This window comes from Manacus candei, unplaced genomic scaffold, assembly GCF_025592945.1.
Source record: "Manacus candei isolate 608988 ecotype Guabito, Panama unplaced genomic scaffold, ASM2559294v1 h1tg000113l, whole genome shotgun sequence".
In the NCBI taxonomy this organism is placed as follows: Eukaryota; Metazoa; Chordata; class Aves; order Passeriformes; family Pipridae; genus Manacus; species Manacus candei.
This window is the reverse complement of record NW_026138161.1, coordinates 3,612,212-3,638,887: the sequence shown is the minus strand read 5'-3', so window position 1 is coordinate 3,638,887 and position 26,676 is coordinate 3,612,212. Positions and strand designations below refer to the sequence as shown.

At 43.1% G+C, this 26,676-nt stretch overlaps 1 protein-coding gene across 7 annotated transcripts in view; it reads left to right on the top strand.

The window, feature by feature from the left end:
- The window catches only part of CEP170B (centrosomal protein 170B), a 58,557-nt gene extending 35,641 nt beyond the window's left edge, over positions 1-22,916 (top strand). For 4 of the 7 annotated variants that reach the window (XM_051769954.1, XM_051769955.1, XM_051769957.1 and 1 more), the window contains 11 exons: positions 612-800; positions 997-1,105; positions 2,528-4,300; positions 7,574-7,823; positions 10,042-10,201; positions 14,029-14,067; positions 14,629-14,772; positions 16,278-16,366; positions 16,906-16,999; positions 17,919-17,970; positions 18,698-22,916. In XM_051769954.1, coding sequence (XP_051625914.1) covers positions 612-800; positions 997-1,105; positions 2,528-4,300; positions 7,574-7,823; positions 10,042-10,201; positions 14,029-14,067; positions 14,629-14,772; positions 16,278-16,366; positions 16,906-16,999; positions 17,919-17,970; positions 18,698-18,933 — 3,135 coding nt within the window. In that variant the 3' untranslated portion in view covers positions 18,934-22,916. The remainder of the gene's footprint in view (positions 1-611; positions 801-996; positions 1,106-2,527; positions 4,301-7,573; positions 7,824-10,041; positions 10,202-14,028; positions 14,068-14,628; positions 14,773-16,277; positions 16,367-16,905; positions 17,000-17,918; positions 17,971-18,697) is intronic. The other 3 variants (XM_051769959.1, XM_051769956.1, XM_051769958.1) reach the window with 2 other exon arrangements.
- The last annotated feature ends 3,760 nt before the right edge of the window (positions 22,917-26,676 follow it).

Genomic DNA, 26,676 nt, shown 5'->3' with positions numbered 1-26,676 from the left:
CATGGTTGTATCTTCCTCTGAACTTCTTGTAGTCAGGGAAAAGAAACAAGCCCTGCTAATGCATAGATCTTGTTCACCCCCTTAGGAAGGCCAGCTTATCTCCAAAGGGAATCTATCCAAGTAGCTCAAACACTCCCTCATCTCAGAGGATCCTTTCCCAGGTCCTCATGTGGCAGTGCAAGGCTGCTTTGCTCAGCCCACTCGCTGCTGCAGTCTGTGAAAGACCCTGGGGTTGGAGCTTTCCTATTTTTTTCTTTCTAATTCTCCACAAATGAGCTGGTAAATAGCTTTCCTGACACTTATCCCAAATTTCTCAGGGATGAAAAAGGACTCCTTTTCAGTGAAAGTTGCTACTGTTAAAGGCAACGCACCTAAATAATGAAGGAGAGAGGAAAGGTGGGTGTGAATGGAATTCTATGGATAAGTATATTTAAAGCTGCTGCTGTGGAGTACAGAAGAGAATGATTTACTTGGTATGGAAGCATTGGCAAGTGTTTTCGGCCCTTTGGGATCATAGTTTGTGTGTGACTAATGCTTCATGGATTTGGATTTTGGGGTAATATTTTTCTGTTTTCTTGGGTTTAATCTTTCCCATGCAAACACCTTTTCAGGTTTTTGGCGTTCTTGAGTCACCTGAATTTTCCAGAATCTCTTCAGCCTTTAGACCAATAATTAAAGGTGAAAAAGACGACTCCGGTTCTCATCAGCATCTAATCAGTGAAAATGGCACTAGTCAGAAGTCACCCCTGCTCCAGGCATTTTCCTCAAAAGCTGTGAGTGGGTCCCAGGCTGAAGCGCAGGTACGGGCAGTCCAGGTGGATTTGCTGGGATGGTGGAGGTGTAGATGGGTTTTCTGTCTGGATGTAAATGTGACGTGTAGCTTGATTTCCCATTTTGAGCAGACCGAGTGATATGTGTATGAGAGGAGAGGTTTTTGTGGCTAGGATTTTGTTTACAAACCCTCTTTCTGACATTGTCTTCCCCACCTTGTTATAGATGTCTGCAGCATCTCAAGGGAGTCAGAAGTGGGTGTCCAGATGGGCGAGCCTTGCGGACAGTTACTCTGAGCCTGGATCTGTCTCTGGGCAGGGTGATGGAAGTGCAGGTAAGTCTCATTCAGCATTGCTGTTTGAAGGAAGCTGAATCTAGGCCAGGATGATACAAAAAGCAGAAATTAAGGGCTTCTGTGCATCTGGCTGTGACTTATTTTTTGGTTTAGGTAGTGTAGTTGGGGATGGGAGGGACAGAGTGAATTTTTCCCAGTGGATTGAAGACAGAAGGAGCCTCTGGTTTGCATTCTGGAGTCATCCAAGAGGTTCTTAAATGTTAGGTTTGACATGACTGAAGGGCACCTGGGAAGGAGAGAGGCTTTGGGTGTTAACTAGCCCCAAGTTGTGATTCTTTAGATTGGCTTATGATCCCAGATGAAAACCCTTTGCAAGTTTCCTTGGAGTTAGTTGCTGGCTTGTGCTTTTTTTTGGTGTGTTTCTCCTGTGTCTGGCTGTGTTGAAAATTTAGGCTGTTCTGGGATTTGCTGTTGAGTGGCAGCTTTGAAGCATGGAGATCAGCACAGAAAAGTATGTGTGGAGGGGAGAAGGGGAGTGGGAGGAGATCAGACTCCCATCATAACTGGGAAGACAGCTGACAGACCCTGTTGGTCTTCTTGGTGTGTGAGGAAAGGAGAAAAACACTTTGTTGGGTTTTGTAAATGTTTTCAACTTTTTTTGTTTAGAAGTACTGTCATTAACCTTCTTGACATCAACACCTATAGATAGATCCATTAAAGATTAGAAGAAACTATTGTTTCAGGGGTCATTGCTACTGTTTTCACACCATGTGAGAACCTGACTCCTGGAGTCCTTGAAATATTACCATAGCCAAATAACCAGTTATCCTGGTATTTAAAGGTGGTGTCAGATATGGAGTCCTGGCCAGCAGCATGAGAGAAATAGGAGTGCTCTTTCTATGAAGTGTGTCCTTGCAGATAAGCCCATCCACACTGGGGCAGTGAACTCTAATTCAGAGCCTCTTAAATGTTACAGGGTCTTTTTCCTGGGAATTTGCTGTGGGGTATGATTGTAGGAGAACTCGTAGTGTGAAAAAACACCACCTATTTAGTCAAATGGGAGATATTGTCTAGAATGGTGCTTAAAACACTGGATCAGTGATGTCTGATGGCTTTTCAACTCATTCCTGTGGCCTGATTGATGGCAGATAGGTGCCAGCTATGCAGTTAGCCTCTAAAGTATGTACTTGTACTGAGAGGTATATTATGGGAGAATGAATCCGAAATCCAAGCTTGAGAGAGGAGTGGTGTTGAGCAGTGTGATTCAGCAAAGGAATTAAGTATATTGTCTGTATTGATAAGCCTGAGGGAGCAAGGAGCAACCAGGCCCTGTTGATGTTCATACTACGTAAAAGCTTAGTTCTAAGTGCATCTTGGGACTGCTTTTGTGGACTAAATAAGTAAGTAAATAAGTGGCATAGTTGTACAGTAGTTGATTGTTGTCCACTTAATCCTCTTCAGAAAGTGGGGTAGCCCCAAAACCCGGGGAACTAGAAAACTCTGTGCCCTCGAGAACAAGGCGCCTTCTTCCCCAACTCCCACCAAGCGATAAATCAGACAGCCCCACGCCCACGGTCCTGGTTTGCCAGGAGTCCTATTCTGAGGTTACCAAGAGAACCATCGTGAAGGACCACTGCACGGAAGCCTATGGAGATCCCAGCAGTCGCCTCTTCATCCAAGAAGACTTGGATCCGGATAGCCTCAGTGATGCCAGCAGATCTGACGATGGCTTCAGCATGGAAAAAGGCAAGAAATATAAAGAGAACAATAAAATGCCAGAGCAGATGGGGGAAGACAACAGATCAGAGAGCCGGCAGCCAGGAGCCTCACGGATCTCACATGTGAGAGCTGTGAGTGAGCCAGTTTCTACTTCATTCTACATTGGCGATGACAGCAATGATGTGGGAGTTCCCTCCAAGCTCTCTCTGAGCATGTCCCATGCTCAAGCAGACAAAGATGTTAAGGATCAGGAGTTTTCCTTCAAGTGTGCTGGCACACCAGTTGCTGGAAAGCCACCGGTCAAAGATGTTAGCGCTTATATAAATGCGGCTGGAAAAGTTGTTATTTCCCTTCATCAGAGTCTTCCTCAAGATCAAGAAAACGCATCAGGAAAGGAAACAGCGTCTTTTGTTAGACAGGAAAGTTTTACCAAAGATAAATCAAGCAGTGGTGTTCCTCAAAATAAACTCCCACATATTTCAAGTCACCCTCTGCTTAAAGATTTAGAGGCTGTTCGGTCAAGTCGTATGGACTTTAGTCAGGAGACTCATCTTCTTCTTAAGGACACTGAAACTGCCTTGGCAGCATTGGAAGCCAAATTGCTTAGTCAAAGCCAACAACTGGAGCCCTCGGAAACTGCTGGTCAGCTGGAGGACTCCTTGTCAGGGGACTCAGACGTAGACACTGCCAGCACAGTCAGCTTGGTGAGCGGCAAGAATGTCCCGACGAGCGCCCCAAAACGCAAAGCAGTTGCAAGCTTGCAGAAGGAGAAATCTTCCTCCACACCTTCCATCCAGGACCAGTGCGGGCAGCCCAGCGCTCGGGACAGGCTGACGGAGAAGCGGAAAACGCAAGCACCAGAGGCATCAAACCGTGCAGAAGCTGCCAAACGCTTCCAGATGAAGCGGAGCGCTGGGACTCGAGGGTCTCTTGACTTCACGGATGATGAGCGAGGTTCGAGCTCACCCTACTTGTCAGTCCCTGACGCGGTCGTGTCTGACCAAGAGCACTCAGTAACCCGGCCGGTTCCCAGAAGGAAACCTTACACTCAGGCCACCAAGGAGGACCAGAGCAAAACGACCTCCAACGTGCAGAAAATCCAGCAGGTTCTCACCCGCTCCAACAGTTTATCCACCCCGCGGCCCACACGGGCCTCCAAGCTGCGCCGTGCGCGGCTGGGAGATGCTTCGGACAACGAATGTGTCGATGCTGAGAAAACGGCCTCCAACCCTGACGCCGCCGCTCAGGGCCCCAAGCAGCCCACGGAGACAAAGAAGCTCTCCCGGCTGGACATCCTCGCCATGCCAAGGAAACGGGCAGGCTCATTTACAGTGCCCAGTGACTCCGAGACAGCGCAGTCGAGGACGGGGTTTTCAGGCCGCAGTGCGGATTCCTATCGGAAGACGGGCGTTTCGGAGGTCAGAGCCGCGGCGAGGAAAACAGCAGCTGCTGCCTCTGCCAAGCAGCCTTTCAGCAGGACCCGTTCAAGCAGTGTCAAGTATTCCTCCTCATCCAGTAAGTGCTCTTGCTTTACGTTTCTCCCATATTCCCCTCTTTCTGGCTTACAGGCTGCACATGGTTGCCAAGGATTGGTATCTCAGTAGTACAGGAGCTGCATTGGTGAGTACAAAAGTCTCAACATCCATGCTGCTCATTAATGCAGATTTCCTGTGGGTTTGGAGACAGCAGAGCATCTCTCATACCCAGTGAGATGATATTGTGGTGGTGTCTGTGAGAATATTGCAAACAGCTACTTTTTTTTCCTCCAGTGACTTTGTTTCTTGAACAACCAGTTGCCATTTGACCATGGCACGTTGGCCATTTTTCTATTAAACAAATAGAATTTAATGCCTTTCCAGAGCTACAGCTGGAAATTCTGCAAGGAACTCTGTTCTGTTCCTGTTTAACTTCTAAGATTGAAAGTTTACTTCCAGAGAGCTTATAATGGTGTTGGTGACAGATGATGTCCAAGGTGGCAGGTTTGAAGGCATCTGAAACAGGAGAACAAGAAATAAACATCCCTGTGTTGTGAAAGCTGTTCCCTTGTTCTTCCTGTGAATGTGAATATGGGGCTGGACACTGCATGTTGATTGCCCCAAGAAATTCTCACTTCTGTGTATTTTCACTCACTTCTGCCATAGGTAAGGCAGGTGTGCAGTCCTGTTTTCCGTGAGGCAGAGGTTTGGGATCTATCTTGCCCTGTAGCTGAGCACTCAACAAACCCTTGCAATATCAACATTTGTCATACTGAAATCAGCCTTTAATTAAGAGATGGGCCCAATTCAGATGACAACTCCAAAATGGTAATTGTTATTGGGAGATTTGTCCCCGACAACTTTGGTCTAAGTTCCAGGTCTGTGCCTGTAGTCTTTGACTTGCCATGGATGTGGCAAAGCAGATCTCTTTGCTTAGGTTTTTAGGAATCTGTTTGCTTAGGTTTTTGGCTTAGGTAGCCAAAGGGACAAGAAGAACCCCTTCGGCTGGATTTCTGAGTCCTGTTGAGAGGGATGCTATTTTCAGCAGTTCTGTGATTTTGTAGGGGGTCTTGGAGTTCTTGATGTGTCCTTTAGTATGTTTTCATACAGCTGAAGTAATTATCCTTCTTGCATTATTCATTTTTATTGCATGCTAAAAATGTTATTTGCTGCTTGTTTTGATTGGGATTGTTTTAGTGCATCCAGCTTCCCCTTTAATTGTAATGATTTTTTTCTTACACATTTGTATATGCATGTAAATCAGAATGTGATTAAGCTAAAAGAGTATGTGCAGTCTCTTCTCTTGCCTTTTTTGAGATGATGCTATTATTAACTTCTTGTTAAACAGTAACAAATTTAAAGCAAAATAATGTGGTCAGAGTTTTCCGAACAGGAGGAGGTCTTTGCACTCCCTCTGCCTTTGGACCACAGACTTCAAATCATTCGGAGAAAAATGATAAGTGTTGGCCAGTTCTTTATTCAAATGAATTGGTTTTTGATTTCCAGAGCTCCGTAGCAGCATGCTAACACCTCTCCTTGCCTGTAGTTGTAGCAGATGATGCTAATCCTTCCACTGAATTAGTTACTCTTAAAATACTAACCTCCTAATTCCTTGATAGGATTGTGGACCTTGTGCAAGCTCTAAATACACACTGGTGTGTTTCATGCTTCATTGTGCTTACTGTCCTGTGATGCATGTTCCTATACTAACGCTGTTGTAGATACAGTAAATCAACACCTAGAACTCCCCTCCTGGAACAAAAGTGAAATGTTGATAAACTGGACTACTCACTGTGCCATCAAGATGTTTTTTAGCATGGTACAACAACCCTTGAGAGCACTGAGTGTCAAGCCTTGGGGGTAAGGAGGCAGACGTGGCTGATTTATTCCAGGAGTTCTTTAAGTGTTTAGCTAACCACAGTAGCTCCCAACTCTCTCAGTGGGGGAAAGTTAGTCATGCTAGCGGAGAAACAGCATGAACTATCTGGCCATGAGACAAGAAATGCCAGTATATTGTTGGGCCACCTGAAGTAACTTTCTGTGAAATGCACAGATAACATCAGAGTAACCCAAGTTACCAATTCTGAAAGCTAAGGGCCTGTCTCCCCTTCTCCTCTGTGTACACGATTTGTTTACTCAGTGTAATTTAAATGATACTGAGGGTGCTGATTCTGATTTCCCTTGGCATACAGGGTTGGAAAATCAGTCTCCTCATTTTAAAATTGCTATTCAGTGACAGGGTGACCTCTTGATTCTAAAACTGTGTTTTAAAAAAAAAAAAAAGATACAACTCTACTAAATTTACTTTTTCCGTAATTCTAAGCCAAGGCATTTTTATAGCTGTAGATGAGATAGCCGGTGTCTGGGAATACTTCTTTCACTATACAGCAGTTATCTGTAGTTTCTACCTACATCTTATATGCCAAATTTGTTGGGTTTGCTTGTATGATCTATGATGCTGGCTTAATTCACTTGCCCTTTTTCAGTGTTACGATAGTCTTGGTAACACAGTGAAGCTTTTAGCTGTTGTAATTTTAAATAAGTCTGCTGGTTCTGTGTTTGGTGGGTCTTCATGCTCCAGGGAAAGACAGCAGGGAATGAAGCGGTATCTGTAGAGAGTGTAGCAAGGCAGCAAACACTGGGAGCCCAGTTTTCAAATAAGGACACCTTGATACTTCCCATGCAAGGAGGGACTTGGGTGTCTACAGATCTGCAGAACTGGTTGGGATAAGTAGGCAGCTTCCACTTGGCTCCGGGGGTTGGAGCCAGGCCTGACTGTGTGAACACTCTTGTGGAGTGTCATTAATGGGGAATTGTGAGGCAGGAGGTGAACACAGGGGTGTGGACTCTTGCAAATAACACCAAGCACCATAGTCTACTCTTCATTCAAAAACCCCTCCTTCTGCTTGTACTTGCAGCTCATTGGAAAGGTGTCTTCAGGCTTGAAAATTGGGCTTTCTTTAGACAGGGACTTCTGTGGGACTATGAGGAGTCTGAAATGTGTGCTACTTATACACAGAGCTTCTGTGCATGGAAAGCCAAGTCTGTGGTAATAATTTACTACATTGGAGTCGTTAACACAGTCATTTTGATTTTCCATTGGCATTTCCCCCTCCAAATTTTTATAATGAATGGGAGCCGTACAGGGGCTCAACTCGGAAATAAGCTCTGAGAATGTGTTGTTTAAACTTAAAATCTGCACAGAAACTCTCCTTTCCTTGTGCTCTTGGGCTAGTTTTGTGTTACCTTTTTGCCCTTTTGTAGTTACTCTTTACTACTGTCCTTGGTCTGAAACCAATTCATTTTTTATAAGCATCAAGGCGGAGACCACAGGGTTCAGATTACACTTCTACTTCGGAGGAGGAATATGGCTCAAATCACAGCTCCCCTAAACACAAACGCTCCCATACTTCAACAGCCACACAAACACCGAGGATACGTGGCTCTGGGCTGGGCAAGCAGAAGCACAACAGCAGAGAAACAGATGATGATGAAGATTTTGATGACCACCCTGACCCCTACAACTTCATGGCACAAACAGCAGAGATAGCCGAAATAGCCAGGTGAGGTGGGGCTTTATGTGTTGACCCATGTGTTGAAAATGGGTTGTTTTCTTTGGTGTTCAAAACAAACCCAGGTGTGGAGGTAGAAGGAGAGGCTCTCTCCTGTTTTTGTGCCCCCCCCCATCTCCTTTACATCTGAACATCAATTTGTTCAGACTCAGAAGGTTTCAATAAACCTTTGCAGCCTGGGCTAGGATGTGCTGGTTGTACCTTCTCTCTAGTTAATGCCAAGGTGCAGGGCATTGTATCTTGGTTTGTTTCTTGATCAAGATGTGGGAAGTCTGTCAGAAGATCTAACTGTTTATACCTGCTTATCTCTACTTTCTGCTGGAAGTCACAGTGTGGTTGGTGTGAACTGTCCTAATTCTCTGCAGAGGAAGTCAAATGGGTTAGCAAAGACTGAATATGTAAACTGTTGTAGCTGCTTTGCCTGAAGCTGGTGAGGGAGCAGTAAGTAATTGCTGCAGGGCAGAAACCTCTTTGCTTAGCACAACTGAATCCAAATCTGTCTAGACCTTGTATATAAATGAGTTGTTGCTTAGCTTGATGTCCCTGGATACGGGACTTACTGTGTACTGGTGGTCCGACGGTTGCCTGGAGGACCTCAGCAGTAAAGCAAATAGATTCCTTTTTTTAAACAGTGGCATTTGAGGTTTGACATCCCTAATATGCAACTGTGTTATGCCAGCTTTCCAGAAATACTGGTCTTCCATTGTACTGGCCATACTTGAAATACTTTTGACTGAGGAAGCTGTCTTCTGTCTGCTCTTGGCCAGCATCTCCACATCACCCTCAGCGCTGCCGCGCTGACCTCAAAAGGGCTTTTCTTGCCTGAAAATTTCTGTCAAGCTGCTAGAAAGTGTGTCAGCCTTCAAACCAGGCTGCATTACCTGTGCTGCGTGAAGTGTGGGTGTGGGAGATGCTGGCTTCCCTCCCACCAGCGTTCCCAGTGCCGGAGAGCTCTGGCTCGCAGCAGCTATAAATAAATGGTTGCGTCAGACTTGTCTGGCGCTGCACGTTGCAGGGCTCGGTCACAGAGTCTGCTTGGTAATTGCAGTTCTGATTTCCCTTGCTGCTCCCGAATTAACTGGGAGGGGTTTGGAGGAGTCAGAGAGTTAAAAGGGAAAATGCCACTTGTTTACAGTAAGTGAATCACATAATGGAAGTGTTCAGTGACAGGTCTATCCCCACCAGCACAGAGAGGGGGGTACCTTAGGCAGGAAGCTCAAACTGGTTTTTATTAGTTCAATTATGCGTTTTCTTTCCAAGGAAATGTTTTGATTAACTGACAGTTTTATCACATTGCTTGTTTTCCTTGTGGGCCCCTTCCAGCTCAGAATATTCTATGATTCTGTGATAAGATTTTTTTTTTTTAATTTAAAGAAGAAAGTGTCTTTCAGATGAAGCTGACTAGCTGCAAGATTATTTTTTCTCTTGAAAGTTTTCCTTTAAAATTACCACAACAGCTGCTTCTGATCTGGAGGGTTTTTTTAAAGCTCTGCTATCAACAATCCAGAGACTTGGAAACTGTTTTTAAGATCTAGAGCAGGTAGAGCAAAGTGCTACCATTACTGAGTGTTAATTGGACACCTGTCAAGGGGCTTGAAGTTCCAAGACTTGGTTTCTGAAAACCAGATCCCTCTAAGGTATGCTGTGCTTACCCTGGTAATCCCTCAGCTCTTCTGGAGAATGTGGAGGCATATTGTGATTTTCAGTCTATAAACCACAAGGAAGAAGGAAAGCAAATTTGAGCTTTTATTCCTTAAGTAAAAAAAAAAAGTTTTTTTCCACTGTATGGACTTTTTAATGAAAAAAAAAAGGAACTCCCAAGAAGAAAAATTAACTGTATTGTATTTAAAAAAAACTTTAAAAAGGAAGAAAAAAGAAGACAGTGAGTGGATGGATGAGGGAGAACAATAACATAAAACTTCTTCATGGATTGTCTCCAATACTTTCTGGTAGGGTATAGTCACTAGAATTTGCTTTGTATCAAATCTCTACTTTGAAGCTATGCTCAGGAGAGGAGCAGATTTATTTTATATACAGACATAGTGTTTCTCAGCACCCTGCCAAGGCACCCCAAAACCCTTTGCTTTCCCTAGCCTCTGCAGAGGTCATCGTTCCCACAAACCTTTTGTGGCTCCTCTTTTTATATTTTACGAATGTGTCGTGTTGCATCACATGTCCTAATGGTTCTGCTTCACTGCCTGTGCTTTAGGCTCAGCCAGACCTTGGTGAAGGATGTGGCCATCCTGGCTCGAGAGATTCACGATGTTGCTGGAGATGGGGACTCACAGAGCTCATCGGGGACGGGACCAAGCACCTCCCTCAGCTCTGTGCCCAACACTCCTGCTTCCACCATATCAGCAAGAGAAGAGGTAAGATCCCAAATGACAGAAATCTCTGCCTCTGAATTCTAGTAAGTAAGTACGTGGAGCATGGTAATGGTGGGAGACCAGGGCACCATCCCCAGTTGCTGCAATATGGAAAAACCCTCATCACCCATCCTCCTGAAAAACACCAGGTGCTCTTTATTTTGTCCTCTGTGCCACAGCCAGCCTTGCAAGGGGTGGGAATCATATTGTTTTCTAAGGTTCTCAAGGCTTCTAGTCAGACTTTGGTCCCTGAAATTTGCATCTGAGGAACAGGATGGAGGGCACGTGTTGTGCTGCTGTGCAGGGAGCCAGAGCCTTCCTCTTTGTTTCAGACAAGGCACTGATCACGTGCTCTGGATGCACGCTCCGTGTCAGCTGTGTGTTTTGTACCTCTGCTGTATCCTCTCTGCCAGAACTGTTGAAATGCTGTGCAGGTGTTGTTCGGATCCCTTCCCTCCATCTGTGTATTGGTGGGTGAGGGCAGGGACTCCACTCTCCAGCCAGGGAGTTGGGCAGGAAGGCAGGCAGGTAGCTTAGGAAGTGCTGTCCACCAGCTCTTCAGTGAAGCTGTGGCTTCCTCCCAAACTGTGTAGCACAGTTTGTCTGCACTGGGCTGGGGAGGAGAGAGGCAATTTCTACATTTGGTTCACTGGTACCACAGCGCAGGGACCAGCTCAGCTCAGATTTGGCTGCAAGGTCACCAGGAGTCCAGCTGCTAAAGCAAAATTGCCTTTGCTAGTGTTTAAATCCAAATTCCCTCTTGTCTACCAACAGTGTGGGCTGAAAAAAATACACAGCTCTCTGTTGTTCAGATGGCCCTCTATTGTGAGGTCTGCAGACCCCCAACCTAAGCAGGGTTCAAAGCTCAAGAACAAACCTGTTACTCTGCCAAGAGAGTCCTTGGCGGCCCTGTGACCGTGCTGTGATCATCACTGAAGGTGCAAAGCAGACGTTTAAGGAGGTACCCAGATCAGGCGAGTGTGGCTGTGGTTGTGCTAAACCGAGGTCAGCTGCAGCCTGCTCAGGGAGGGGTTTTTCCTGGGGCCTTCTGGAGCCGCAGTGCACAAATGTTTTGCAATAACTTTGGGCTCTGAGATAAAAGTGTTATATTGCTTTGTTTCCTTGCAAGTGCCACGCCTGCAAAACTGCCTTTTGTATTATTCTTTTCGAGCAGTAAAGGTGACAGATCTGCTGTACTCCTGACTTGCAAATGAAATGTTTTGCTCAGCACCCGCTTGCTTCCAGAAAAGCAGGGAAGGAAAAGTAATGTACCTACTTTTTTTGTCGAGTGCCACTGAAGGGTACCACCATAAGTCAGCTGAGGCACAGGGATATGTCCTCAGCTGCTAGAGGAAGACACCTGCAAAACACAGTGTTTCTGCTTTGTGCAAAATGATGGGCTACAAAGTGTATGGTTGTGATGCTGAATGGCAGAATCACAAATCCAGGATGGCTTGGATCTGGGTGAATTGAGGGTTCTTCTGTGGCTTTGCAGCGCTGCCGTGTGGGACATGCCAGTCAGTCCCTCACAATAGTGAGGAGAGCAGATGTAGGGCTGTGTTGTGCTGTAGGGAATGCTCTGAGCTGAACCCACTGCTAGAGCAGTTTTTGAGGTCTTACAGTGATGTAAAGGACAAAGAAGCACTGGTGTGAGCCTTTGAAGACAGATCAGGAGCCACAACCTTTGGTATGCTCAGGCAGCAGTGGCTAAAAACACTTTAAGGGCTTCTAATGAGACTCACTCCAAATAGGATTGGATTGCACCGTGATTTCAGCAGGACCAGCAGCTGGGAGGCCATTTGAGTTACACCCGAAATGCCCCAGTAAGTTTTGCTGCCTTATGTTAGTGATAGCCAGTAACAGGTTAAATCAGCAGGACTTTGTGCTGGCAACGCTGAGATTTGGAGCTGGATTCCTGAATAGCTTGGGATCCTGAGTATTGCAGCTTGGGGGTCATGTTATGAATGGGAGCAGTATAAACTGATGTAGGTTTAATAAACAGACTTCTCATCTTTGGAACTAGACCAAAATCAGCAGACCTGCTTCCCACAGTCTAAGTGCTGCTGAATCTGTGCTAAAATGATTATTTTGGCTTAATGCAGGGAAGTTGTTAGGAAATATCTGAGAATCAGTGTGTGCGATAGGAAGCACTGTGAATTTTGTGAGTTTTTATTAAATAGCTTTATATTAAATATTCTAGGAAAGGATGTAGTGATGAGAAATAGCTACTATGGTTATAATAGTAATTTATTGAAACATCTGATAAAAGGAAGGATGCGAATAAGAAAAGTTTACTGTGTATGACTGTCTCTTATCCTGCTCTGGCTCATGCAGTGTTGTATGCCATTCTGCTAGCTCTTGATTTTCTACTACTAAATATTTATACCTATTCCAATAAAGAGGGGGAAAATGCAGGAAAAATAAGCACTGATACTGGAATCACTTTTGAGTGTTTAATGCTGTATCAGAAGCTTCACTTCAGACCAGTGTGTGGCACAGCATTTCTCAGCCTTAAATGAACTGCTTTTTAAGTTGCTTTTATTAAGAAGCTTGGTTAAAGATTAAAATCACAAGTGTCCTCTTAAAAATTAAGGTGGAGCCTTAGATTTAAACTTTATTCTTCATGTTCTGTCTTTTCAGGTCCAGTGTTGGCTTGGATGTTTGCCAGGGAGGTTGTCGGTTTCCCCAGTGCATGTTTGGGGTGTTCTTGTTTGTTTTTCTAGCCTCAGCTGTATAGTTTATAACAACCTAGATTCTTGGCATACAGAGCTGAATACTACTACAAATTAATCAAAAAAACCAAACAACCCCAAGCAGAACAACAACAAAAAAAAAAGAGTTCAACAAGGGTGAAACCTTCATGATTCCTGTTTACCAAAGCTATGGGTTGTTTGTGAAGCCTTGGCTTGTGGGTGTGTAGGTTTTACAGGACCCAGCTTTCTGCAGAGCTGAGCCATCAAACTGAAAGCTCAGCTGCTGGAAACGTAGTCAAGTTGGGTCATCCCAAATCACCCACCAATTCTGCATATTTTAGCCCTTTAGTAAAATTCTTTTTGTTGTTTTTCTTTAGAGTTGATAATGATGTAGGAAAAACTAAAGAGCCCAATTATCTTTGTTAAGTTGTTGTTTAACATACTCAGTGTGAGTGTTGGTATGACAAGAGGAAGTGCTTACAGGTGTGACAGAACAGAAGGCATGAGAAGAGACCAGGTCATATACAAAATCTCCTGGTGATGTTAAGCGGGTGCTGTCCTTACCATGTTTTCAGCTGGTTGTGCTGAGAACCGTTCCCTGTAGAAACCTCATTCCCTTCTGACACTGTTTTCACTGCTGCAAGCAGCCTAACTTCTTGTTTCTGCTTAGAGAAGATAAGCTTATTAGCTAAACATTTTGGCTGCTGTGCCCCTGCACCATAATATCTCATACTTTCTGCCTGTGTATAACCTGAGTGCTACCGTGTACAGTGTGGGGAGCCTGGACCTTGGATGGCACATGGTTTCCTCACAAGATCTGTGTGCTCTGCCAACCAAAGAGCCTCCTGGGCTGTATGTTTGGCCCTTTCTCTGTCCTCGGAGGGCTCTGGATTTCACTCAGCACAGTTCATTTTGAAGTAATTGGGGAGCTGCCCAAGACCACCTCTGCAGAACTGGTTGGTGACCAGGACCTCCTTGGGCTTCCATGCATGATGGGGGTGGGCACCAAGTGCTGGCCCTCAGGAATGCGCTTTTGGGAATGTCAACCCAAAATAACCCCAAACCACGTGTTCTCTTTGATACTTGCTGTCACAGTCATTCACTAGCATTGACCTCTTTGTTTCTGTTTTAACACAGATTGCTCGTAGATCTTTTCGGCTGGCATATCCATCTCAGGTGCACTTTCCATCCCATTATTTTTGTACCTCTGTCTTGTCACTGTTATTTTCTTCCCCTTGTTTTAGAGTTTTTGTCAGTAAACCAAACAGGAGTAGCTGTCTTGTCTTTTCTGTTCTTCCTGTTAATTATGTGCATTATAAGTGGTTTTGTATTGCTTTTTCATCTCTTTCATGTGTTACTAAATGGTTTCTGATTAATTTTAGTGTGTCTTTAATGTTGCATTGAGATATTAAAACACAAGATATGGGGAAACAGGGCCTTTTTGAATATTAGCTAAATTCAAAAAAGATAAAGATGTACTTTTCAAATATATGCTCAAGACTCAAAATTATAAAGCAGAATAGCCCTGCAGAGTTTTGTGGTATGACTCCAGTGGGTAGACACTTGCAGGATTGGGGTCTAGTAATTTGCTTACGAGCCCATACCTGTCTGAACAAGACTTAAATGACTCAGTGTTCCTCTCGGGCTTGCCTGAAAAATCTGCAATACCTGCAGTGAGCGCCTGTGAGCCTCCTTTCCCTACTAATATTTAATGACTCGTTACTCATTATTTCCAAGTTGGTGCAGCACATTCCAGAAGCAAGTCTGAACTACCAGAAAGTGCCTCCGGGATCAGTGGAACTGAAGGATTTTGACCAAAATATGAACGATAATAGAGAAGAGGATCCCTCAAGAAAAACAAGGACAAGAAACCGTGAGGAGGCAGGCCACCTTTTTCTTTACTTTTTATATGACATTGCTTTAAGCTGCAGTATGTATACTTGTTCTTTCTGCCAAAGGAGGCTACTCAAAACAAACCCCCTCACTGCTCAAGAGCCCTGACTTGTGGGTAAAGAAACAATGTTTTAAAAAAATAAAAAAAAAAGAGGAACAGAATCACCCCTCTTGCCAATACTTCCAGTAAGTTTCCTCTCTTGTGTAAAACACCACTAAAACCTGAGGCTTGGTCACTTGTTTGGGAGGAGGCATTCAGTGTCAGAGCCTGCTTAGGCTATTTGACTGCTATTTTAAAGAAAAAACACAAACATCTCAACTTTGAAATCTGCAGCACTGATAGTTTAGTGGTACCTTACTGTTCTGCAACTGGCATCCTGGTTAGAGCTGCCCATGGAGCAGCAGTGGCAGAATCTGGACCTTAGGAGGAGTTTCTGCAGCTGGGCTGGAGTGCTGTGGCACAGCTGCCAAGCCACTTGTTCTGCACTGCTCCCTCCAAAGTATGCCATTTGATGCAGTTCTTCTGGGCTAAGAGTACAGGGTAACCTGGAAATCACTGGGATGATGCTAAAGGATGAGGAAGCCTGGCCTGAACTTGAGGCTGGGGATGGTATTGGGGTGAGGGCTGTAGTGGGGTGAGGATGCCAGAGAGACGAGGAGCAATCTGCTGGTGCAGCACTCAGCTGTCTCTTCTTGCTTTCTGCCTGCCAGCTCTAGTTGGAGGGAAGAGCTGGGGCAGAGGCTTCAGGGAGGCAGTGCAGGCAGGAGAGGAGAGCTGGGCTCCAGCACAGTCACTGCTGCTCTGGAGGTGACTCAGATGGGCAGATGAAGGGTGACTGCGGGCTGAGCCACTAGTGCTGCTCCTGTCCTGTGTCTGACTTGAAGCAATCCCTCACTCTCCTGTAGAGAGAGGTGCCAAGGCTGGATAAAAGGTGCAGGTTCAGAGTGCCCCCAGCTGATGTGGGCATTCCTGGCAGAAGCCTGGAGGCTTTGCTGAGCCACAGGACTTGAATATTTGGGGTTTGGTGGGCTTGTTTTTTGTTGTTTTTAGTAAAGCAGAATGTAAAATTGTGGGATACCTGGCTGTGAAGGTGGCTTGAACTCATGTAAATCACATTAGACAGTTTCAGTGAGACTGCTTGTGTGGCTTCTTGTGTTATGATTTGGCTTTGGGGTTTGTTTTTTTTTTGGAGGGGAGGTATCTGTGAGGCTTGGAAAGTCTTAAGTGTTCTTCTTTCACAACTGCTTAAATAGTTATGTTACTGCAGACAACTGTCTCTCTGTCTCCAGAAAATAAAGTCTGAACGAGTTAGTATTAACCTTTTTGCCAAAGTGCTGCAACAAAGCTGCACATCATCATAATCTCCCTTGAACTTGAGATATCATCCACACAGATGATGATGCTTCAGTGAAGATCATTTACTGTACAAAAAATTCCAGTTTTGTAAAATGCCATTTTGCTAAAAGTTCTCTGATTTGTCCTCATATTTTAGGTAATCTTCGACAATCTGATGTTGAACCCAGTGTCCCAGTTATCACATACAATACGTGAAAATACAGAAAACCTAGCTGAAAAAATGAAGTAAGTAACTTTTTGTCCCTGGCCTGAAATGCTGACTTGCCGGTAGTTTGTTGATTTGCTGCTTGTGGAAGATATTGTTTTGTTATCAAGATGCAGGGAATCTAGATGTAGGAAACTCTCTGTGTGTAGTAGACTAGGGGTAATATGATTATTTGCTATCTCTTTTCCTCATACGTTTGGCCTTTGGAATTGTAATGCTGGATTTGTAAAGCCTGTTGATGCCTTAACTTTTAAATGTTGCCTGTGCAAAGATGCAGCAGAAAATTGGTGGATTGTTTCCTCTTTCCTTCTCTGTACAAAGGCTCTTGTAAAAACCTGCAGATCACCAAGCTTGTGAAATCTTTTCAAAGTTTGTTGTTGCTTCAGAAGACATCAATTAGGGAAGGACTTTGGATTGTTCCTAAATCAGCTGAAAGGGGCTTTGTCCGGTTGCTAATCCACTAATCTCTTTTGTTGCTGCATCTTGTGATAATTAAGTATTTTAAACAAGGAGCTTTTGGATGGCAATTTTAAGACCCGCTCTACTTTTTATGGTACAGGATTCTGTTTCAAAACTCAGAAAGCACCTGGGAGGAGATGGAGGCCAAAATCAATTCAGAAAATGAAGTGCCAATTCTGAAGACCTCAAACAAGGTAAGACCATGCAAACAAGGGAAATACTAAAGACTTTCGTCCATGAAAGCTTTGTAAGAAACCAAAACATCAGTCTCTGGCCCTTCTCAAATCCATTTCTGAAATTTATGGTTCATTTTCATGTGTTGAACTGCAGAGTTTTGTTACTGTTTGAAGTGTGACAAAGTGAGTTCCTTCAGCTGTTGTGTTTCACCAGACTCGTTCCCTTGTCAGTTTGAGATTCATCTTCAAAGACCCAGTTCCTTAACAAATGCTGAAGTTTAGGGTCATTAGGCCTCATTTAAACATTTACCAAAAGATCACCTACCATGTGGTTGCCACAGCTTCAGACAGGTGTTTATCTTGAATGTTTGTTTTCTTCACCTGTAACAGTTTGATACTAGGGCAGTAAAAATTCACCTCAGGCTGAATTCACTCAAGTGATTCAGCCTCAGGGTGGTGTTTATGTTCTCGTGACTTTTAATTGTCCTTGATGGAGATTGTCAGTAAGAATTTAAGTACAGTAGTGGACCCAGAAAATATGATTAATGCTAAGCAACATTGTGCAAGACCTGTGTAGCTCAGTGCTACAGCAGTATAAATGTGGCCAAATGCTTTGTCTGATCTAGGAGTTGAGTTTACAAATATCTTTGTGTATTTAATATTAAGGAGGAGCCTTTATACAGTTAACCTGATTAGCATTTCATATCTAAAAACCACTGTGACTGTGAACTGGGTGGTGTTTTAGCACTTAGTGACATGCTGCAGAGCAGGGTTCCCTGTGCACTGACCAAAAGCATGTCATGTCTGTTAAACAGGCAAGGCTGAGGCTGACTTTGACTGTCCTTAATCAGATAAGGCAGAAGGAGTAAGACTTAGATTCCTTTGTCAGTTGAGTACTTTCTTGCTTAATTTTCCATTTTGATGCTTTTGTTTCTAGGAAATCAGTTCTATCCTGAAGGAGCTCAGGCGAGTTCAAAAACAGCTTGAAGGTTGGTCATCTAAAATGTTCCTTTTGTCTCTCAAATGTCAGTAAAGTTGCACAAAATAAAATAATGTGACCTGATTTTCCATTGAAAGCTGGGAAAGGATGCAGAAGTTTAGTTTGTTAGCACAGTGCTCCCTGATGAGTGCATATGGAATGAACGGTAGATTTATCTTGTGCTGGCAATTTTTAAGAAAATGGTTGACTTTTGAAATGTGGACCCTGTTACTGTGGAAGTGCTTTGTTTGTGATAATTAGCATATTCCCAAAGGATAAACTGGGACAGGTCTGTTCTGATGAAATAATATTTAGCAGCTCTTTAAGCCAATAAGCTGTGCTATACTTTTTGGGCTTGAATTTTGCACATATAGCTCTGCAATAGGAAAAGCAAGACAAGCTCTTGCATCATCTAAAAGCTTAATAAAGACATGAAAACATCCAGGCATCATTTTAGGCTCCTGCTAAAAGGTTGTCATTTGGCTGCTGTAGTTTGTCTTTTCCAATTTAACCAGAAAGTTGAGTGTCCACGTAGCTTCGGTTTGGGAGAGGTTTTGCTTGTTAAAGCTGTTTGGGCCTGAAGGTACTAATGAGGAAAATAACATGATTAAGTGAAGAAAAGTACTACCTACATTTCTACTGCCTTCAAAATGAAGGCAGCAACCTTCTGTTTGGAAACTTTGCTGAGTGCTGCTAATATGTCTGTGTATGTCTCTTTCTTTTCTTTTTTTCCCCAGTCATAAACGCTATCATTGACCCCACTGGAAACTTGGATATAGTTGCCAGTAACAAAGCATCTTCTGCTGCTAAACAATCTACAACCACTAAAGTCAGGACTGCTAACAATTCTGGGTCCACACTGGAGACTTTGTCCCCAGCACAGATGAGAAACTACACTCAGAAATCGAACTGTGGGTCTTCTAGCTTGCAAGATTCGAATTTCATTCCAGATGGAGAGAAATACGTGATCTGATACAATATTTTGTATTGCTGTCATATTGTAATCTACTGTCGCATTAGTATCGTGTATGAGTGGTTTGTGGACAGTTTGTGTGGAGCAGTTGTTTAGATTGCTAACACGTTGCACAAAAAAGAAAAATCTATGCTGTGAGGGTGAATGGAAAGTCTGTGTATGCCTTTTAAACAAGACTAGCACTGTGGAGCAGCACATATTCAGCATAGAGGCAAACTGATTTTTACAAAATTACTCACTCTTCCAGTGTGCCATAAGAAAACAGGCTTTGCATATTTTCCATTCAGTACTGCCGAGGCTAAAGTGTTCTTGCATTGGCCTGTTTATAGTTATTCAGTTGTAACGAGGCGCAATTTTAAAAAGAAAAAAAGACACCTTTTTTGGTACTATATTTGTTTGGGATTTACTTGTTTGAGGTTTGTTTTTTTTTTTTAAGTGTACAAGTGAAGCATTACAACTGTTGGAATCAACGCGCAAATCCGACAGAATGATCGTGCAATAAATATCATGAGTTTCTGAGAGAAACTCTTACTGCAGTTGTGTAAGAATTCCTTTCCAGCAGTCATAAAAAGGCAACCACACTGAAGTTGTGCATCCCTTTTTTTCAGTCCAAAAACCAAAACAAGGCAGAAAGAACCCTTTGTTCCTCTCTTGGGAAAGGGTAACAGTTAATAATGGTACAACTGTAAAGAAGACTAATACAGCTACTATTTTTGGTGATATTTCAGACCCAAAGTTTGGGGTAGGTACAAAAAGTTATATTTTACAGTTAAGCTTGCCAAATTTTCATGATTTCGGTACAAATGTTGTCTTTAAGCAGCTTTTTTTTTTTTTTTTAATTTAAGTATACAGTTTTTTACACTGAGCTACAAATACTCTTGGCTGGGCCAAAGATTAAGATGTTTGCAGTTAGCTAATTGCAAAGAAAAACAGCTGTTCCAATGGCTCATGAAATAAACTTAATTGCACAGTTGCTGTGAACTAGTGTGTTCACTTGACAGCATTGAAAAAATACTGGCTTCAATGTAGCTCCACCTTCATGGCTAGTTCTGTTATGAATTTTTTTTTCAATGCAAAAGTGCTTGCAAAGACCACCATTCTATGGTGTTCTTCAGAAACTATTCAGCAGTGTCAAGCACTTGGTACGTTTGGGACTTTTGTCTGTGTTCAGTTTTTGGTCTGTTAAAATCCCAAAAACATTAAGGATTGTGCGCATTTGCACTGAGCAGTTTCTTATTTAAAAAAAGTTGGGGTTTGTATTCTGTCTTTGTATTTAACTGCAAAACACTAAGCAATTTCTGTTGCTCTAAGAACAAAAGTTTTGTTTTTGAGGGGATCTCTTCCAGATGTGTTTGCTCCCAGTTTTTTCTGTCTTGTATCGATTCCTTTTTCATTCTTCCAGGTCAATAAACAGTAATCGGGTAAAGAAGTTCTTTTGTAGCTGTGGAGGATACATTTACGGGGAAAGGTGAGCAGATGAGTTCCACTTTGCCCTCATACAGTATGTAGTTTAACCAGTGAAAATGGTTTCCCAAGCTTGACTGCGTCTTGTGTGCTGACTTTATATTTTGGGGTGAGTAGTGGATTCCTTAGTTAGCTTCAGTAGTTACCTGAGCTTTTCTGCTGGAATGTTGTAACTGTGGGAACCTGTTAAAATAATTTAAATAAATAGGGATGCTCACAAAGTGTTTAACCTTACTAGTGAAGACCGTGATTGCTTTCCTGGTGCAGCCAGTGGGAGCTTTATATTGGTTTCAGCAGTGAGGGGATTGGTCCCAAAAATGGGAGTATGCCAACAGGCCATTAGTTTCTTTTTGAGCATGCAAGATGCTGGCTGGTGAATAATAGGTGCAAATATCCTTCCGAGATCTCCAGTAGGTTATAAGACTCATCTACTTGTGTGGAGATGCTCTTCCATGAGGAAATCTGCTGGATTTCACGTAGATGAATGCAGAATAGAAAAAGAATTTGCCCTTGATGTTGTTCTGCCTGTAATATACGCACTATCTGAATGTGTCAATTCAGTCGTTTATTCTGATCTGTCTTTTCTTGAAATACCTGACTGTGTCCTTGGTGAATATCATAAGTGGTGGTATCATTCCTGACATATGAGACACAATTTTTCAAGCCCTTCTTAGTTAGGGTTTGAACTTACCAGGTGCTACCCCAACTCACTAGGAGTTGAAGGACCTTCACAGATAAGGTGTTGCTGTTAGTTTCAGTTTTGCTGTAGAGACAAGTGAATTACTAAGACATCTGTCATCATTTGTTGTTTCCACATCTTCCTGCCTGTGTGCTAGTGGATTCTGTTTCTCTACAACATGCCCTTGATGGGACTTCTGTTTACTTTCACTTGAAAACTGCTTGATTCTTCTTTGATTCATGAACACATCAGGGAGGGATTTTCTTCCTTGGTTGCTCTGTTCTGAACTTGAGAGCAAACCCACAGACACCTTGCATCAATTAAATCAACCTGCAAAATATGGTACCTCTTCAAGTGAGTAATAAGGATGCAACAATCAGTGTCTGTTGATAATTTGGAAATGTGTGTGTGAAGGCAGGGAGGATGTACAGCTTGATTTGTTTTATTTGTGACTCAGCCAAACTATAAAACGCTTCTGTGTCCTGACACAGTGTTCATCCTTGGATCTTTGCATTTAAAATGGTTTTGCTAGTCAAGGATGAAACACAACAGATTTTTTTCTTGTATTCACTGCTTCTGAAGTACTCCCATTGCACTTGTCTGCTCCAGATAAGCCAAAGAGCTATCCACTCCTCTGCTGATTGTTCATTCTTACAAGCAGTACTGTATGCAACCATGAAAACATGCCTGTGTGACTCCAGTGTGAACCTAACTGATATGTAGTGGTGTATCCGGGTGGCCCAGGATCAGTGTACGAGATTCCCGTTGGCTTCCGTGAGCTGCGGATGGGCCTTGCATTGAGCTTGGCAGGGGTGACGCTGACCTGTGGGTCACTCTCACACCATATTGCTTTCATGTGTTTTGTGTCTGACTAAAGAAATGTAACGGAGGGTGGGATTTTCAAAGTCTTAGGGAAGCAAGTGCTCGGGTTCTTTCGGGTTTCCGTATGCTTTGGGCGCCTGATGCCCTGAACACCTTTCAAAATCCCAGCCCTCAGCTCTTCCACTATACTTGAAAACCATGTTCTGAGTTTGATGCTTTCGGATGTGAAATCCCGTTATTCTGTTTCGATGGCATGAATGTAAATTCCTGCAAGGATGTGTACGAGCTTTGTGAGCGAGGACGTGGCTGTATCTGCAGTGCTGTCATGTCGTGGTCGTGCTCCAGGGGAAAAGAACGTCTGCATCATCTTTGAGTATTTCAGTAAAGGTACAACTAGTGGAATGTTTACATACAGCCTACTGACGAGAAAGGAGACAGAAAAAAAAATAGATGAAAAAGTGTAAAGTATTTGAGTGCAAGACTCTACTAGTTTTTTCGTGTTTTGCAGATCGCACTAGCTATTTTTGAAGTTGGTAAATGTGTATAACTTTTGCAAAGACCAGACAGAACTACCTGTTCACTTTCAATGTGCCCCATGCTGAATTGTGCCTATTTCACTCTCTGCTGTTGTTATGCTGCTGATTCTGCTGTTCTCAACTGTTCACTGGATCATTCCATTTGCATGCAACACAAATGCAAGCTGAGCTGTCTGAGAGTAAAGCTGAAACACATTTGTATAACTTGAATCAATTAATGACTTTCTCTTTTCCACACCCTCTTGAAATGCTGTGTATAATTTTGATTTGTTTCTCCTGCCCTGATTTCTTTCTGCTTTTGGTTTGTTTTCTTTTTTTTTTTTTTTTTTTGAATGGTAATTTATTTTTGTTTGGATTATAGGCAGTATCTGTACATTTTGTTTCAAGGTGATATTGTGGATGTCTTTAAAAAAACAAATTGTTATTTTATATAATTTTATCATAAAGTTGCTCTAATAAATCATTCTTTTATCATGTGACAATGATTATGGATTTCGTGTGTTAATTTGGAGGGGATTATGTGTTTGGTGGACTAACTTTTCCAACTGCCTGTTTACACTGGTGTTAAATGTGGTGCAATGAGAGAATTGTCAGGAACTGAAGACTCACAGTGCAACTGGGTCAGTCCTGGTGACACCCAACATATGGCTGGGGCAGATCCCTCTCCAAAAGAACAAGAGTCCCCTTTCCCCTCTCTGTAGCTACAGGGTTGAAGTCCCTAAGTCCCTGTCACCTGAGAGTGGTACATCTGAGTATGGTATGGTGATACTTGATTCAATTTTTAGTACTGTTTTGTTTCACTGCTGTGATTAACAGTGGTGGTTGAATCCAGCCTGGATATGATCATTCCCCAGGAAAATACTATTAGACTTAACTCTTTTGCTCTCACCTTACATACACACACACAGACACACATATATATATATATATTGGAGTTTATGTGTCTATGAAGTATTTTTTTTTTACTTTTCCCTTCATTCTGCCAGTGTCCTCCTTCCCTCCTGTGGGTTCTGTCTGAGCTTTGCATCCTTCCTGGCACTTTTGAAATGGCATTAATTCCCTGCACAACCTCCAGCCTCCCCCACCCTGCTTGGTGCCATGTGAGACTGCATTAGCACAGCTCCTATAGGAAGCAGCTGATAAAAACATGGCATTCTTTGCCAGCAATAACTAAAATGGAAAGGGGAAGAAAATATTAGTCCCTAACTAGAATCAGTGGGAGACTTTCCAGCCCCTGGGTGACCTTTCCATTAGATACTTGAACATGAGACCTTTTCTATTTAAAAGTTTTAGGGAGGGATTTTGTGTCAAAAAAAAAAAAAAATCTGCCTTTTTTAAAAAGCTTTCTGAAGCTTAGTTTGCATGTGCTGTGTCTGCAGAGAAGGTTTTCAGTGTTCTCTGGAATACAGGGCTGGGTTACACACGACACTGCCTCTCCACAGGCTCCCCTGGCATCCAGAGCCATGTTTGAGTCAGGATGCTGTGCAAAGTGCCCTTTTGAAATCAATAGTGCACCCACTTCATTAATTTTTAACAGTCTGACTGAATAAACATAAGAGGCACTGGAACTGTGGCCAAAACTATTTGCAACATAATGAAAGCTGCTATCTGGCAGAGTTTAAAAATAAAGGATAGATGGGAAAAGTAATGATCTCCTCTGTGCATCTTCCTGCTGAGCCTTCAGCTGCAAGCCTGCCTGGCTCTCCAGCGTCCTCATTTGCTTTGGGAAGTAGAGCCTGTTTTTCCACGTGTGCATAGCAGGGAACACCAGAAAGGCTTTGCCTTGAGCAGGGTTTGCAGGATCCTTCCTTAGAGCAAAACTTTTAAGTCGTTGGAGGGGACAGGTTTTTATTTTTTGATGTTGCGTGAAAATCCAGCAGGAGACCCTCATCTGTTGGGTCCTGCCCATGAGATGGTGGGAGAGGGAGGACTGTGCTTTTTTTTTCAGTAAGGACACTTGTGGACTGTTGAAGAGCAAAGCCCTGCTGGTCTCAGCTTTCTCTGCTGAGGTGGGGCAGCAGTGGGCAGTTTGGCTGGGGGGTGTGTTGTTTTCCTTAACAGGGTAAAACCATTTGGATGCAACCCTGCAAAGACTCAAGAGAACTGGTGCATAGGAGCACAACCTATGCAGTTACCTAGAAAAAGTGTGTTAATTTAGTGGAACAGCTGCTTAGGTCTCTGACTGAAAAAAATGAACACAAGAAAATAGTACTCACTAGGATGCAACCCTGATTAAGCCTTTTTTCCTCCTCTGAGCAGAAATTACTGAAAACACTTGTACTTGCCAAAGGAGCTGGTGCCAGAAATGGTTTGTTCAACATTGACATTTCTGTCAACATTCAACTTGCAGGAACCATAAGAAGGAAAAAAATATAATACAAACACACACACAAAAAAAATATGCAGCATCCACCTGGCACCTGGGAACACTTCATAGACAAGAAAGGATCCAGAGGCATGGGTGAAATTCAGTTGCAGCAAGAGGACCTGTGGCTTTAGCAAGAGCAGTTACCACAGAGCAGGTCACTTTTGGGCATTGTTTCTCCCAGGGAATGGATCTCCCTCCCAGCTGCTGACAGCTGGGCAGGCTCGAAGAGGATGGATTATAACACAGCTCATGACACACCTTCATCTCAGGGAAAGCAACCTCTCTGTAAGCAAAAAATTACTCTCTATGTCCAGGAGGACATGAGGAGTGTGACTGCATCAGGCCAGTGGTGTCCTGGGTTGGCAGGTACTTTGCAAATAAAAGAGAAGGAGTATAATTTTTGTAATACAAAGCCAGATATATTCAAGACAGCACACACTGAAGCTTTTCCTAATACTTGCAAGTCCTCTTTCCTAGGTGTTACTGGAGAGTGAGTGCCACACAAGTGACAGCACAGATACAGCAGAGGATTCTCTGTAATCCCTTGAGCTACATGAATCACTGCGGGTTTTTATTTTTTTTCAATTGAAATATTTTTCCAAACAAAACATGTTTCATAAGTATTTAGTATTTAATTTTAGATTTTATAAGATGATTCCAAACAAGTTAAATATTTCAACTTAAATTTTTCAAGTCCATGGTCAGATATGTCAGTGAATTTATTGAATTTTTTAAAACGTGTAAATTGAGTAAATCTTAAAAAAAATATTTCTGAACAAATCACAATTTTATTGAAATTTTCTCTAGGCTTGTCAGCTGAATCACTTCCAAATTCTTGACCTGAAATGACTTCTTTTGGGTTCCCCCCCTTCCTCCCCCAGCTCATTTGAGTATACAATCTTCTGGCACAAAGTATAAATCATTTTTCTTTTCAAGTGTAAGGACCCTGGCTGTTCCTGCCTCCCATCCTTCTGTTGGCTGTTGGTGTTTGGAGCCCAGCCGCCTTGTTCTCGTGCAACAAAAAATGTAGTTTTGTAGTAATCTCTGCAGTGGTAGTGATGTTTTCATCTATAATTAGCTCTCAGAGATGAGAATGTGTTAAACTGGCAGTTTCTTCTTCACAAATCTCCCACACAGGCAGAAAAAGCTCTTTTCGCTGTGTCTTTTAATGCACCCTTCTGACAAACTGGAGTCCAAGCATGCTTTTTTAGAGGGAGTATGTTAACCACAGAGTGCAATCCAACCACACAGCCAGAGATGTACATACTCTGTCTGGGGGATGGTGGCAAGTCAGCCAGAGCAACTAGAAGGAGCCTTCTCTGAGAGATGGGGAAGAGGCAGAACAAAGGAGATTCCTTCTTTGCCCTGAAACTTGCCGCTCACTTTTTTCCTCCTTTCAGTCGCATGAGTTGGTCAAATAGAATCATATTCTCTCCACATATTCCACAGTTAACCTCTCAAAACTACAACACTGCTAGTAAGATAGAAATGTACAATTGCTGTTGGGCTGGTATGTGAGATCAGGTGAGCAGAAGGAAAGGATGGAATGTATCAGTGCTGCAAGTGGTTAGAGAGCTGCCAAGAAGTAGAAATACAGGTCCTTTTTCTGGAAGCTGCTCTTCCCCTGATATAACCCAGCCTCCCCAGTTTGACCTAAACTGATGATATTGGAGCAATAAATGATAAATCCTGAACTTCATACGAAGTTCACGCTGCTGCCTGTGTGGTACAATCATGAAGTCAGTGGGAGCTTTTGTGATTTATGTTGGCATAGTTCATGCCAGGATTTCAGTCCTGCACGCAAGCAGGCTCTTAGCTGAAATATTTAGTTGGGATGCTCAGCCTCTGAAATCAGCGGAGGGACAGGGACACTT